This window comes from Bufo bufo, chromosome 1 (assembly GCF_905171765.1).
Source record: "Bufo bufo chromosome 1, aBufBuf1.1, whole genome shotgun sequence".
Classification (NCBI taxonomy): Eukaryota; Metazoa; Chordata; class Amphibia; order Anura; family Bufonidae; genus Bufo; species Bufo bufo.
Window position 1 is genome coordinate 768,042,522 of NC_053389.1, and position 16,071 is coordinate 768,058,592.

The 16,071-nt window shown below is 45.6% G+C and overlaps 1 protein-coding gene across 1 annotated transcript in view; it reads left to right on the plus strand.

Annotated features, from left to right (window-relative positions):
- The window catches only part of HTRA4 (HtrA serine peptidase 4), a 43,388-nt gene that overhangs the window by 16,360 nt on the left and 10,957 nt on the right, over positions 1 to 16,071 (plus strand). Inside the window, exons 2-5 of the mRNA XM_040414750.1 lie at positions 2,930 to 3,029; positions 5,531 to 5,735; positions 6,458 to 6,652; positions 6,776 to 6,808. Coding sequence (XP_040270684.1) covers positions 2,930 to 3,029; positions 5,531 to 5,735; positions 6,458 to 6,652; positions 6,776 to 6,808 — 533 coding nt within the window. The remainder of the gene's footprint in view (positions 1 to 2,929; positions 3,030 to 5,530; positions 5,736 to 6,457; positions 6,653 to 6,775; positions 6,809 to 16,071) is intronic.

Here is a 16,071-nt window from a genome sequence, read left to right on the forward strand (position 1 = left end):
TATTCACTGCTGGACCTCTTCATTACTAGGTCACACCAGATCCACTTTCCCTGGCAGTCAGGGTCAGAAGCAGGGGATTGTGACAGGGAACTTAAAGTGGCCCTGGAAAAAAAACTAAAAGTGGCCCCATTTTGTAGACAGGTCCAAATTAACAGAAGTCGCGGCAACACAAGTAGGCAGGGTCAACAATACCATAAATAACACAGTGTAGCACAATATACTTCCCCAAAAGCTGGCCCTCTGTGGTGGTCATCTATAGCTACCATCTTCTGTCCTCCTCCTCCAGTTGACTATGGAGCGGGGGGCTTAGGAGGTGAGGTGCGGGCCACAGCAGTTGAACTCAGGAGGGCATGCGCAGTCACTGGCCGGGTACATGATTCTCACAGCGTTAATTACTGTTGAGTAATGTACCTGGTCAGCGGCAGAGAGGAGGACTTGGGTGGCCCCCTAGGGCATCGTCCCACCAAGAAATTTCCCTGTAGGGTCTATGGCCAATCCGACCCTGGTCAGAAGTATGCACATTGTCTTGTATGTTAGATTGGCACAAGAACATAGAGATCCAGTGTTATTTTAGGCTACTGCTTGGTGGATGTTGCTGACCAGAAATGATCCATTAGGGTGTCAGGAATAATCCCTAATAAATATTAATACATGGGAACTCCACCATAAAAATGTTTTATAGGTTTCCACTGGGCATTCTGGCCTACAGACTGTTCAGTCGGGGCCCAGTGTAAAGTGTATATGAGGGCCCCCACCGTCCATGAGCCCTTAGGCATGGGCACTGTCCAGAGCCCGGGTATGACAGCTACCTCTGCACCCCTTCTAGTAACGCCACTCAGCCTGCCACCAATTCCACAGTATTTTATAGGTGCTAGCCCTTTTAAGGAGGATTTTTTCTTTTGGGCGTGTTTATCGGTGGTGAGGCAGCGTGCCGCAGATGTGTTGATCTGCGGTGTCGTAGCTGGAGGTGACAGGCAGCTTTCTGCAGGGGAAATACCTGTGAGTGTGTGTTTATGAGTCAGTGTCATGCGAGAACATGCTGATTGCACATATGTAGGGGATATACGGGAGACGGCCTTCCAGCAACACTCACCCAGTGACATACAGATTCTTGCTGCATGCGTGTGTTGGGGGAATGTGCCCTTATCAGACCGATCAGCATGTCTACTAGTGAGATACATGCTGCAATATTCTACTTCCAAATCACAGAGAGAATCAATACCTCTGCATTGAAATCCACAGACTATAAAGGTACGTGGCTGCCATGGGGCCTGTGGTTAGAGGGGGTCCACCATTAAACTTCCCCCAGTTCGGTGACACTAACTTAGCGGTTACCTAGAGCCACCACTAGGGCGAGCTCACTACATGCAAATGTATTCCATTAAGTTCAGTTCAAGATGTATAAACCCAAAGGCAACTCCACCTAGTGATGGTTTCAGGCAGTTAGAATTGTATCATTTAGGGCTTATTCACACGACCGTATGAATGAGTCTGCATCCGTTCCGCAATTTTGCAGAACGTGTGCGGATCCATTCATTTCAATGGGGCCGCAAAAGATGCAGATAGCACACAGTGTGCTGTTCTGATTCGGTTCCGCAGCCCCGCAAAAAAGATAGAGAATGTCCTATTCTTGTCCGCAATTGCGGCCAAGAATAGTCATTTTCTATCATAATGCCGGCCATGTGCGGTCTTCAAATTGCGGAATGCACACGGGCCGATATCCATGTTTTGCGGAACCGCAATTTACAGACCGTAAAACACTATGGTCCTCTGAATGAGCCCTTAAAGGTGTTTTTCTGGGGCCAAGATATTGATGACCTATCCATAGGAGGCTCTCTGACTCCCAGCAACACCAATCAGCTGTTAGCAGGTTGTGGGAGTAAACAATGTATGGAGCCAGGACACCATAGTTCTGTACACTGTGTAGTGGCCGTTCGCGGGTACTGCAGCTAATGCTCCTATTCAAGTCATCCAAGAATACACAGTGTACGGAGCTATGGTGTTCTGGCTCCATACACTGTTTACATCAGGAACCTGTGGCTGCCACTAATAGCTGATTAGTGAGTGCCAGGATGACCTATCCTGTCTGTCAGTAGTCTTGACCATGCTGAACTTCAGACAGTGCTAGGTAGAGGCTGGGGAGAGCAGTGCTAACATATGTTTTGTGGAGCTTTTGTCATCAGAAGTAGCGTGAATATGAACTTTTATTCTGCTAGATTCTGCTCCACCAAGTGCCCAGAAGGTGGGGCTTCACTGTGAAGTGCTCTCTGCATTGAGCTGCTTCACAGCCCCTCCCCTCTGTTCTGAGTGACAGCTGCAGTGTACTCCTGGTTGGATGCTACAGCTGTCACTCAGTTAAGAAAGGAGGGGTTGTGAAGCAGTTCAACGCAGAGAGCACTTCACAGTAAAGCTCCGCCTCTTGAGCACTTGCTGGAGCAATCTGAATCTGGCAGAATAAAGCTTTATATTCACACTACTCCTGATAATAAAATCACCATAAAAAATGTATGTCCTGCTCTCCCAAGACCCTACCCAGTGCTGTCAGCAGTTGAGCTTGTTCAAAACTGCTGACAGTCTCCCTTTAACATTTATCACTTTTCTACTGCATAGTTGATTTGTTTTTCTGGCAGGAGTACCCCTTTTACAGCCTATTTTTCCACTTTATAGATACTTTTGTGCAAGAAATAATTTTCCAACATAAACACTCAGGATGGAAGCAGTCGTCTCCGGCAAGCAACTCTTCGCAATCATATTTAAGAATTAAATTGACAGTCCAATGTCATGGAAATATCTTCTAAATCAGTCACCACCTATTTTATAAACCAGATTGGTTTAAAGAGACTATGATAACATGGAACTTTTCCTGTGAAATCACTTGTTTTTACATTTATTTTATATATTAACAGCATGAAAAATATTTTTTTTAAAGGTTCACGTTACCCTGACAGCCTGAGATACAAGTTTAATTTCATAGCTGACGTGGTGCAGAAGATCGCTCCAGCTGTTGTCCATCTGGAACTTTTTAGAAGGTAATCATCAAGTTTCATGGGTCACATCCAATCAGGATTGACTGATATACTGCACATTTATGAGAAAAAATTATGTTCTTTTCATGTCTTCATTAAGGCTAAAGCTAAACATAGACTCAAAGATATACATATTGAGGGTGACCAGTCCATCGTGCTTTTATTGTCAGAACATCCGGGGTTGTCCATGTTGTATAATCCCATTTGTTAGAAGGGTCCTCTGAGGATAAAATGATCACAGGCAGTCTTTCTGCTCAGAATCTTAGTGATTGGCTGTATGCTCTGATTGCACTGGGCAGTAAGGGTTCAATTCTACAGTGCCACCTCAGGAGACATTAAGTATTACACATTTCTGGACTGCCCAGGTTATCATAGACATGATGGGGGAAGTGGGGGTCCTCAAGAGGAAGAGATGGTCTTTGTAGTTGCTGTCCTCAGGGCCTGTAAATAAGGGATGTGTGTGGGGAACTCAATCTATGAAGTCAAAATTCCTAATGTTGAATTTGAAAACTCCTCTGTGTTTATTCTACTCCATATTACAGATAAATATAATTTACGTAAAAAGCTGACAGATGAAATATTGTTTATCTACATAGTAACTTAATTAATGCATTATATTACTTAACTTGCTTGTACTACTCCTGAGTTACTGACGATGTTATAGTCTACAGCTGTATTCATAATTCTGCTGGCAGACGCGGGAACCTTCAAGCTCTATGAGATCATCATATTATAGCTCTCCCCATTTGCTCCTCAGAAAAGCTTTTTTAAAATTGGCACAAATAGTGTGTCAATAAGGTAGAAACTGTTACGGCAATGGGTATGGAACCACTGTGTCAACCAACAGGTTTGACTTTTGGCTAGTCCTAAGGATGTTATCTTGGCAGTCCCCTGGTTCTAACCCTTTAACCCATATACAGGGATCTAGACTTCACTGCAGCAGAGCCACCAGGTCGTTACCTCCTGACCTCCTGGAGTAGTACCTTTTTGGTTGACAGCTGACTCGTGGGGGTCAAAGACACCATTGTGGAGCACCAAGAGATCAGGCAAAATCATAGTCAGGGACAGGCAGAGTTCGAGCAAGTCGATAAACAATCCAAAGGTCAGGGCAGGCAGCAAGGAGTCAGGTGATCAGGCACTGGTTAGGTTAGGCAGTGGAGAGTCATTTACTAACAGAAATTTGTCTATTTTTGGCATATTTCTGGCGCAGATTGCAGTGCAAAGGTTATTTGTGCCACAATCTGTGACTTTTTCCCGCTCATTTCATGTCTAAAAAAGTGGGCAAAGTGTGGGTAGGGAAGGGGATAGGCCTGTCTCATTTATCATTTTTTATGCCTGTTTTAGCCATAGAAAATGGTCTAAATTTAAGTCAGTAAGGAAACTGGCATAGATTTAGGTGCTGGCTTATTTAATGTTCCAGTCATGTCTTAAGGCCTATTTAAAGGGTCGAACATTGACTTATAGGATAGCTGCCTTACATCTGGTGGCATCAGAGGCAGACCTTCTAAAGAGCTCATTTGCATAGCTTTCTTCTTAAAAAAAACTTCAAACAGTTTACCCATGACAGATGTTACTTACTGGCCTATAGTTTCTAGGTTCTGTTTTTGACCACTTTTTGTATATTGGCACCACATTTGTTAAGCACCAATCCTGTGGAACACTCCTAAAGTACTTCCTAAAGTGCCTAAAGTACCCCGGTTTGCCAGCCATTGGCTGGTACAAGTTAGGGCATGTGTAATAGCCCCCACGAAAGCCAGTGTAGTGGACAGACTCCTTCGGCATGAATGGTGGAAGAAAGACTGGTTTCCTCTATGGGTGGGCAGGCATAGCAGGACTCATAGACTTCCTCTTTGTGTGGATGGGGGAGGCAGGACTCACATGTTTTCTCAATGTGTTGAAGGGGAAGTAGGACTCGCAAGCTTTCTTTATGTGTTGGCAACGGAAGCAGGCTACACAGGCTTTCTCTAGTTGTGGGTGGCGAAGCAGGACTCACAGACAGGTGTGGGCCGGGGAAGCAGGACTCACAGGCTTTCTCTCTTTGTGTGTAGTGGAAGCAGGATTTACAGACTTTCTCTATTTGATGGTGGGTGTAGCAGGACTCACAGGCTTTCTCTGTGTGGGAAAGGAAGCAGGACTCATAGGTTTTCTCTGTGTGGGAAAGGAAGCAGGACTCATAGGCTTTCTTGTGAGTGGGCAAGGGAGAGCAGGACATTCAGGCTGTCTCTATGTGTGGGTGGGCTAAGCAGGACAAGCTTTTTCTGTGTGTTTGTGAAGGGGGAATGAAGGCTCACAAGCTTTCTTGATGTGTCTGAAGGAGAAAGGACTCAAAGGCTTTTTATATGGGTCTATCCAGGATTTAAACAGCTTTGAGCTCAGCATCTCCTTTATTCTATGCTTCTCCAAGACAAAGACTGGTATTAGGATTAGTAGTAGTAGTAGTAGTAGTAGTAGTAGTAGTAGTAGTAGTAGTAGTGGTAATCCAAGCCGGTGTTTTCTTTCTGCAGGTCACCATTTACTGGCCAGGAGATGCCTGTTTCCAGTGGCTCAGGATTTATTGTGTCTGAAGATGGACTCATTGTGACAAATGCCCATGTCCTTACTAACAAGCAGAGGATTAAAGTAGAAGTAAAAGATGGGGCTCATTATGATGCCAAGATCAAGGACATTGACCAGAAGTTGGATATAGCACTAATTAAGATTGACCCTGATGTAAGTACATAACCATTTAAAATCACTTTGTAGATATATTACATTACTTATATGGGACTGATCTTGTGTTTGAGCTTGTATACTTCTCCAGAGCTACATTCATAATTCTGCTGGTTGTCACTAGAAACAGTCGACAAGCTTGCTATCAGACACATCCCTTAACAGCATAGGCCGAGTTCACACTTCAGTTATTTGGTCAGTTATTTTTTTATCAGATATTGTGAACCAAAACCAGCAGTGAAGCCTACGCAGAGATAAGCCATAATGGAAAGTTATGGAAATGTTCAGTTTTTTTTACCCAAATTTGGCTTTGGCTCACAATAATTGGTGGGAATAACTGACCAAATACCTGAAGTGTCAACTCACCCCAAGCTGAGCTTTATATAATGCAAAAGACCATTTGTTTTTTCCTATATTGGATTGTATTATGAACTTCTTACACATCTAGCGCCAGCAACCCACCAGGAGCTGGGAAAGCGGTGGGCCGTTGTCTCAATGAAATTATTTATTGGTATGTGCCTTCCCATAGAGTTCTTAATGTTAATGAATATAAGATGTCTCCTCGTTAATGGTGACTTAAGATATAGGCCATCAATGTTGGAACCTCAAGGGCCTCCACCACCTGGCAGAGCAAGGAGTCTTTGGGCTTAGGCACAGCAGCCCATCAGTACCTCACGATGGGCCATTCAAGCCCAACTGCAAATGTAAAATCTCGTTTATAGGCACCTCTTCCAGTTCTCATGCTGGGCCGATCATCTGACTTACGACCCGGAGAATTTGTGGTGGCTTTGGGCAGCCCATTCTCTCTACAGAACACCGTCACCACCGGTATTATCAGCACAACCCAACGAGGAGGGAAGGAGCTAGGTCTGAAGGATTCTGACATGGATTACATCCAGACAGACGCCATCATTAATGTGAGTCTCCAGCTTTACATGCTGTGCTATATGTAGGAAATCAGAACTCAGATGTAAAGGTTTATACTTGATGGTACCGTGCTTCATTAATACTCTTTATCATTTATTTCTTTTTTGTTTTAGTATGGAAATTCTGGAGGACCTTTGGTGAATCTGGTAAGTATTTACTAGGAACTTTAAAAAAAAATGGGCATTAATAATGTCAATGTGACTTTACCATCAGATAACTCTCCTTATAATATTTTTCTGTTGGAGTAACTTAAAGGATTATCTGGTTTAGAGAACGGCAGAGAGCAGCTGCAAAGCTTGTTATTGACTTTGGAGGACCCAGCACATACATGCATAGCATGGACCAGTGGCGTACATAGATATCATGGATCCCCTCCCTGTGAGATTTCTGTCAAATATAAATGGAGGGATTTTTTAATAGAAAAAAGTCGTGCTGTACTTCACCCATTTTAACCAACTTCTATGTCAGCACAATGTGGATCAGGTGCTTCATCAATATAGGCACTCATTTAGAACTTCATATTTCTGTGTGTATTTACACCAGACAACTGGCATAAATATATTAATAACTATCTCCTATATAGCTATAAAAGTTATTCTTCCCCCTACACAGTGTATTATAAAAATGTTATTTTTGCAGCCACCACTACTGAGAGTTCAGTGCATAGGAATTTATACAGTTACCATTGCACTTAATGGAAGCTGGAAAAATCTATATGTACTGAGCTCCCTCTAGTGGCGGCTACAGGAATATGCAGTGGTTTCCCGTCTGGAGGCAAGAGATGGAGTTCATCGCCGCCTCTGTCTCACTCCGGGCGCCATAGAAGCTGCATGGTTTGTCTCCAGGTACCTAACGTCCCATAATACCTTGGCCATATACAATCTAACAGAAGTTACAATATATTGTATCTGTTATAATAAGATATGTTGGAACAGAGACATATACAAAAAAATAAGATGTTGTCTTCAGCACCATGGACAGGTAATGTGTTGTGCCAGTCCAGCTAGTGACATAAGGTGCGCAATCTTATCTAACATGGTGGCTCTGCATATAGGGGACAGTTGTCGTGGAGTCTGGTTGAGCCAATGGCTATCCTTCTCATCCCTCTCAACACATAGAAAATGACTAGAGATGAGCGAACCGAAGTTGACGAAGTGGAATTCGATCCGAATTTCAGGAAAAATTCGATTTGCACCGAATCTGAATTTCCTCATACTTCGTGGTAACGAATCGCATTTTTTTCTAAAATGGCTGCTGCACATGTTAGGACATGGAGCAAAGAACTCTGGGAACGAGGGATCACCCACAATGCCATGCATGCAGCTAATCAGCAGCCAGCACTGTGATGTCACAGCCCTATAAATAGCCTCAGCCATCTTGGATTCAGCCATTTTCCAGTGTACTTAGTGCAGGGAGAGATGTCAGCAGGCACTAGGGACAGTGGTAGAAAAGACTTTAAAACTTTTATTTTGCTGTATAGAAGTTCAGGGAAAGGATAGGGAGGAATCATTCCACAGTATTGAAGCAGAACAGGGTTCAGTAGGGGAGTTCACAGCCTGGGTAATAGGAACAATCCTATTACACCTTGCTGCACTGACTGCGGATCCAAATTGCCATTATACAGCTCTGTAATCCCAGCAAACTGTTCTTGTTATTGGGCTGCAAGTGCTGTTTGATACAGCCATTAACAGGGTTTATTACAAGGAAATATTTCTACGTCTTATTTGCCCTTGTGTGCAGTTATATGTTCTAAAGCATTTTTTGGCTTGTATTAGTGGGAATAAAGGGCTTATTAGCCGTTGTGTGGTAAAGTGCGAAAATTACAGCCCTTTTTGTCATGTATTAGTGGCAAAAAAATATATATTTGTCATTCAGCGGTGCAGTTATATGTTTTAAAGCCCTTTTTGGCGTGAATTAGTGGCAAAAAAGATATATAATTTGCCGTTTAGCGGTGCAGTTATATGTTCTAAAGCCTTCTTTGGCGTGTATTGGTGGGGAAAAAAGGGCTTATTAGCCGTTGTGTGGTGAAGTAAGAAAATTACAGACTTTTTTGGGGTGTTTTAATTTCCTTTTTATTTATTTATTTGCTCTAACAGTATGTCAGACAGAGAAGTGCCAGGCCCTGCACAGGGGAGTGGCAGAGGTCTAAATGTTTCTGGCGCAGGCACAGGTCGTAGCAGAGTAAGTAAGTGGGTGTGGCAGCAGGAGTCGCAGCGAGAGGCCTGAGCTCCCGGTGTCATCTAGCAGTCGTGTCTCGACCAGCAGCCCAACAGTTCTTGAATGGTTGACTCGGTCATCCGCTTTGTCCCAAGTGACAACATTACACCCCCCCGCCCAGAGTTGGTAGGTTCGTCAGACACAACCCTTAGATGGCATGGTCCGGGAGCAGGCCCTGTGCCCTCACCTGTCCTCAACCTGTCTCTGTCCTTTTTTGTTCCCTCAGCCAGTCAAGTATTATATGCTGTGGGCTCCCAGCCAAGATGTGGAGGAGACATCCACCGCTTCCTCCAGTAGGCGGGCAAGTAGTGATGAGGAGAGTGGCGTGGGAGCTGGTGTTGCGAGCGGTCAGGCTCCATACCCAGAGACTGTTGAGGAGGACATCAGTGACGTGCAGACAGTACTCGATGATGATGATGATGTAGCTGATCGCAGTTGGGAGCCATCATCATTGGGAGAAGAGGGTGGCAGCTTGCCTGTGAGGCAGCGGTGGCGCCAGCAAGTCGCTAGCGTGGTCAGGAGTCAGCAGGGTGGCAGCAGTGGGAGGTCGGGAGCCAAACGTGTCCGTAGTAGACCACCCACTTCACAGGAGCCTACCTGCCCGGAAAGTAGTGGTGCAGGGGTTCACGAAAGCAGCGGCGGTAGCAGTCAGTCAGTGCGGAGTTTTGGGGGTAAACTTACCTACTCGGCGATGTGGCAATTTTTTTGTTAAGCTGCCGGAGGAGGTGAACATGGCCATTTGTAGAATCTGTGGGCAGAAGGTGAAGCGTGGCCATGTTGGCACCACAGCCCTGCGTCAACATACTGTATGCAGTGTCACCATAAAGTGGCCTGGGAGAACCGTGGCTCCGATGTGGTGGTCCAGCCTGCCACAGCAACCGCTGCATCACCCAGTGGCACGCACCCGATTTCAGGCAGTCAAGGCTCCTCCACCTCAGCCGAAGGGAGCTGTCTGTCATTCCCATCATCTGCTGGTCCTGATGCTCCTGCTCATCGTCAGTCATTCCATCAGCAATCGATCACCAAAGCGATTGCCAAGAGACAACAGTATCCGTGCACTCAACCAACGGCGCAGAAGCTAAATGTGTCCTGTCCAAGCAGCTGGTACTGCATTCCCTCCTTTTCCAAGTGGTGAACTCTGCACCTTTCAGAGAACTGATGGCGTGTGCCGAGCCGAGGTGGAGAGTCCCAAGCCGTCATTTCTTTGCCAAAAAGGCAGTACCAGCCCTGCAAACACATGTAGAACAAAAGATGTGAGCCTGTCGGTGTCTGCCAAAGTGCACGGCATCGCCGACGTGTGGAGCTTTAACTACGGTCAGGGACAGTACATGTCCTTTACGGCCCACTGGGTGAATGTGGTTCCTGCACAGCCACACCAGCAACTTGGCCATGTGATGCCGCTTCTGCCTCCACGTTCTCATGCCGTTGGTCCTGCGACAATGTCCGCCTCTGCCTCCTAATCCTCCACCGTGTCCTCAGCCTCCACTGCAGAGACAATTCACAGTACCCCTCCAGAATACCACATGTGCAGGGCACGGCGGTGTCACGCTGTTCTGCACCCCGTTTGCCTGGGTGAGCAGAGTCACACAGGGGAGGAACTGCTCCATGTCCTTCATCAAGAAATCGAATCCTGGCTTTCTCCGTGACAATTCAAAATCGAAACCATGGTGACCAACAACATGGTGTCGGCGCTGCGTCCTCCTGATGCTGCTGCTGCAGCCACCTCATTGTGCCACTCTGTGGTCTCCTCATGCTGCCACTCTCTGTCATGGTGCCACTCTGTGGCCTTGTCATGCTTCTGCTGCCACCTACACACTGTCATTGTGCCACCCTGTGGCCTCCTCCTGATTCTGCTGTTGCCACCTCCACACTCTGTCATTGTGCCACCCTGTGGCCTCCTCCTAATGCTGCTGCTGCCACCTCCACACTGTTATTGTGCCACTCTGTAGCCTCCTTCTGATGCTGCTGCAGCCACCTCATTGTGCCACTCTGTGGTCTCCTCATGCTGCCACACTCTGTCATGGTGGCCTCCTCCTCATTGTGCCACCCTGTGGCCTCCTCCTGATGCTGCTGCTGCCACCTCCACACTCTGTCATTGTGCCACCCTGTGGCCTCCTCCTAATGCTGCTGCCACCTCCACACTGTCATTGTGCCATTCTGTGGCCTCCTCCTGCTGCTGCAGCCACCTCATTGTGCCATTCTGTGGTCTCCTCATGCTGCCACACTCTGTCATGGTGGCCTACTCTTGATGCTGCTGCTGCTGCTGCCACCTCCACACTCTGTCATTGTGCCACCCTGTGGCCTCCTCCTAATGCTGCTGCCACCTCCACACTGTCATTGTGCCACTCTGTGGCCTCCTCCTGATGCTGCTGCTGCAGCCACTTCATTGTGCCACTCTGTGGTCTCCTCATGCTGCCACACTCTGTCATGGTGGCCTCCTCCTGATGCCACCTCCACACTGTCATTGTGCCACTCCTCCTAATGCTGCTGCTGCCACCTCCACACTGTCATTGTGCCACCCTATGGCCTCCTCCTAATGCTGCTGCTGCCACCTCCACACTGTCATTGTGCCACCCGGTTGCCTCCTCCTAATGCTGCTGCTGCCACCTCCACACTGTCATTGTGCTATTCTGTGGCCTCCTCCTGATGCTGCTGCTGCAGCCACCTCATTGTGCCGCTCTGTGGTCTCCTCATGCTGCCACCTCCTCCACACTGTCATTGTGCCACCCTGTGGCCTCCTCCTGATGCTGCTGCGGCAGCCACCTCCACACTCTGCCATTGTGCCACTCTGTGGCCTCCTGATGCTGCTGCCACTAGAGATAAGCGAATCAAAGTTGACAAAGTGGAATTCGATTCAAATTTCCGGAAAATATTTATTTTCACCAAATCCGAATTTCCTCGCGATTCGTGGTAACGAATCGCATTTTTTCCTAAAATGGCTGCTGCACGTGTGAGGACATGGAGCAAGGAACTCTGGGAAGGCAGGATCACCCATAATGCATGCATGCAGCCAATCAGCAGCCAGCCAGCCCGGTGATGTCACAGCCCTATAAATAGCCTCAGCCATCTCAGATTCTGCCATTTACCAGTGTACAGAGACGCCAGCAGGCGCTAGTGACAGTGTTGGAAAACATTTTTTATTATGCTAAAAAAAAAGATTTATAAGTGCAGGGAAAGATTATTCAAGGTGTAGGGAAAGGTAAGGGAGGAATCATTCCGCAACATTTATGTTGAACAGGGTTCAGTAGGAACAATCCTATTACACTTTGCTGCACTGACTGGGGACCCAAATTTCCATTATACAGCTCTGTAATTCCAGCAAACCGTTCTTATTAGGGTGCAAGTGCTGTTTGAAACAGGCATTAACAGGGTTTATTACAAGGAAATATTTCTACGTCTTATTTGCCCTAGTGCGTTGCAGTTATATGTTCTAAAGCATTTTTTGGCTTGTATTAGTGGGAAAAGGGGCTTATTAGCTGTTGTGTGGTAAAGTGTGAAAATTACAGCCCTTTTTGTTGTGTATTAGTGGCAAAAGTTAAATATATTTCCCGTTCAGCGGTGCAGTTATATGTTCTAAAGCCTTTTGTGGCGTGTATTAGTGGGAAAAAAGGGCTTATTAGCCGTTGTGCAGTGAAGTGAGAAAATTACATACTTTTTTTGGGGTGTTTTAATTTCCTTTTTATTTATTTATCTGATCTAACAGTATGTCAGACAGAGAAGTGCCAGGCCCTGCACAGGGGAATGGCAGAGGCCTAAATGTTTCTGGCGCAGGCACAGGTCGCAGTGAGAGGCCTGAGCTCCCAGTGTCATCTAGCAGTCGTGTCTTGACCAGCAACCCAGCTGGTTGACTCGGTTATCTCTGTTTTGGATCCACTCCTGTTTTTTTTTTTTGGGCATTAGCAATACTGATGGATTACTGACCAAATGCTGACAGAGTGAAGGCGGATGCTCCACAGACAGGATCAGTTTTTTGTGGGTTATTGTTTTGATGGATCAGAGGAAGGGCAAAATAATCAGTGACGTCAACACAAACTTACTGCTGACACCCTCTCCACTCTGTCGCAGGGCTCTACTTGTATAAGTGTTTAATAGAACAGGTTCTGTAGACATCTATGTGGAATCAGCTGACGACGGTGTAAAAGGAGTGCGCTTCTTCTTGACGCTAACATTGACCTGTAAGGCTGAGTTCACACTTGAGTTGTTTGGTCAGTTATGGCCCCGTGATTGCCCAAATAAGTGAAGTATGCAGTGATTCTAAGAGCGACGCCTGTCATCTGCATGTCATACGGACTCACAGTATTATTTCACTACCACAGCAGACTCTCTATGCGTGTTACTGCAAGGCACAGTGTTCTACACCACTATAAAGACTCTCTGCAGCCATTCGCCATGAATAAACTCAGATCAAACCGAATTTTTCCGAAAAATTCGGCAAGCTGGCCGAATAAAATTTTTGAGAAATTCGCTCATCTCTAAAAATGACCACTCTGCCAATCACTGACTGCAGTGGCGGCATGTCTCAGCCTGATTGGCTGAGCGATCATTTCCCGTGTGTCAAGAGGAACCAGGAAGTGGAGACCAGTGGTGACCAGGAAGCAATGGAACAGAAGCGGCAGGGTTGGAGTCCCTGACTAGTACTTTTCAAAATCTAGGAATATTCAGTGACCTTTTGTATCCAGCCTCTGACTGGCACATAGATGTTTATGTGTTATTTTGTCCTAATGGTGTTGTTTCTGCTAGAAAGCAAAAGGTGGCCATACACAATTCAGGAATGTCGACTGAACCCACCAATTTAGGCAGGACTGGCTAATTATCTAAAGGTCCCTTTACACGGGTTAATACAGTAGGCGATTGTCGGGGAGAAAGCGTTCTTGGGGGCTTAGGATTGCCTATAAAGAGTGATTGGTTGGGGTCTGAGGTCTCATTCACACATCCATGATGACATCCATGACAAGATGGTCAGTGGTTCATCTGAACAGATGTCCGTAAAGAATCCATGTTTGGTCCAGGTGTCTGTTTTTTGGCCTCCACGTGTGATCCGTATTTCACGTACACTGCTAGGCTAAAAGTTAATTTCCAGAGCATATACTATAGCAACAATCACAGACACGGTTATCACAGACCCATAGACTATAATGTGTGTAAGGAATCCATAATCATGGACAAAAATAGGACATGCTTCCTTGGTGTCACCACAGACCCATGGTGAGTAGAAAACCACTAATGCTTGAATACACACATTCAAGACAATAGTTTGGTGTGCTGTGGAGACCACGGACAGCGCACATCCATGATTCACTGATGTGTGAAAGGCCTAATACACAGAACTACAAGAAATGAGCAGAAAGAAGGGATCATGGTGCTCTCTGGAGTGCTGTAGAGTGCTCAATTCCTATCACGGGGTCTCTCTTGCCACACTGATATGGAAATCCACCATTTACTTGATAAGGTTGAGGTACAATACCAAGTACAGCCACATGGATATGAATGGCACTGTGTTGGCTACAGAAATGAAAGAGAACTTCAGGAGGCACTACATCTCAAAGACTTAAACCTCCGATGATAAAACATCAATCAATATCTAAAAGCCATAAATGTTGGATGAGATAGGTTGTGAGATGGCACTGTAGAGCAGTAATGGAGGAGAAGGTAGAAATGGAATGATGAGGACTGGATTATCCATGGTCAGAACATTGTCATTTTGGCTACAATGATGTGTTTAATGTGTAGTGAGGGGATTACGACAATTTTCATGACACATCACTTATCCTATAGCTATTAAATCTGTAATAGAGCCCTGGGGCATAAGACTGCTGAGGGCCTCCATACGGCAGAGTGATATGTACTGCAGCAGATCCACCACCGTAATAGTAGATTTCTCTGTGGTGACTGCACTTGTTGTGTCAAACAATTCACATGATAGATAACTGCTAGACCTCATGTCCCTTCTTGTACATTTCATCCCAGGTGCTTGCTACATGTCAGATAGTAATATTACTGTAACTTGTCAAGCCAGCTTTTCCACCTCTAGTGCTAGATTAATGCAGAAGGGAAGGAAGAATGTGTGTGACTGAGGTACAGGCAATGCTTCATGTATAGAGGCTTCTTATGATTCTATTGTCTTGACTGCTTGGCTTGTTTCTGGATTAAAAGAGTTTTCCGAGACTAATGTACTGATGACTAGTGCTGAGCGAAGATAAGCATCCAAAGTGGAATTCGGTCCAAATTTTAGGAAAAATTTTATTCTAAACGAATAATTTTTCCTAAAATGGCGGCTGGAGTTGTCTTAGAAAGAACGGGGGGGGGGGGGGGGGATACTCAACTCATCCACTTGCTCGCTCCTGATCCCTTGCTGACATCATCAGTGATGACGTCACTACGCGATCATGCTGAAAGCACGCAGTGCCGTCATCACACTTAGCGCAGGTCCTTCGACAGGTCGACAGGAATTTAGAAATGTGTACCTGGATGTAGAAAAAAACTGCAGAAAAGGCTTGCGGTGATATGATAAAAATTCTTAACCCATGTCTGAACAATAAAGACTCTATTTCCTCCCATTACAGAGAGTATTGGTAGTCATCTGGCCGGGATTAAGCTTAGTATATTAGCACATGGCTACCAGCAAGTCTAGATAAAACCATTCAGACTGCCTTCCAGTTAATTGATTTAAAAAATCCTAATTTAGCCACTGGACTTTGATTTCTTCAAACTTCAAGTCTATGTCACTGGCAGTTTTTTTATTTTTTTTGTCAATTCTCTTATTATTGAAAGAAAAACAGGTAATACAAATAAAGTGAAACATATTGTTACAAACAATCTGGTATAAGGAGCATTAATGCAGAATAACAGGCTATGCATATTATAGTTTAAGGCTCAGCCCTGCGTATTTGGAGTAGTAGACTTACTGCGTCATGTAAGGACTACATAGGCGACAATGTGAGGTTAACAAAGCATTTTCCGTATATGCAAAACCTCTAGACTGTCATAACTGAGGCTAACCAAATATCTGTGTGTAATACCAGTGTAAAAAGAGGGGGCGGGGGGGGGGGGGGGCAGGGGGGGGGGGGTATGAAAAGGGCTAGGGAAAGTGATGGTATGTTTGTAGACATAACATTTAGTGGTTTCAATACAGTGCTTAAGTGCCTAGTGTGAGAGAGATAACTGATGTTGGTTGAGTTAAGGTGCCAGCTAT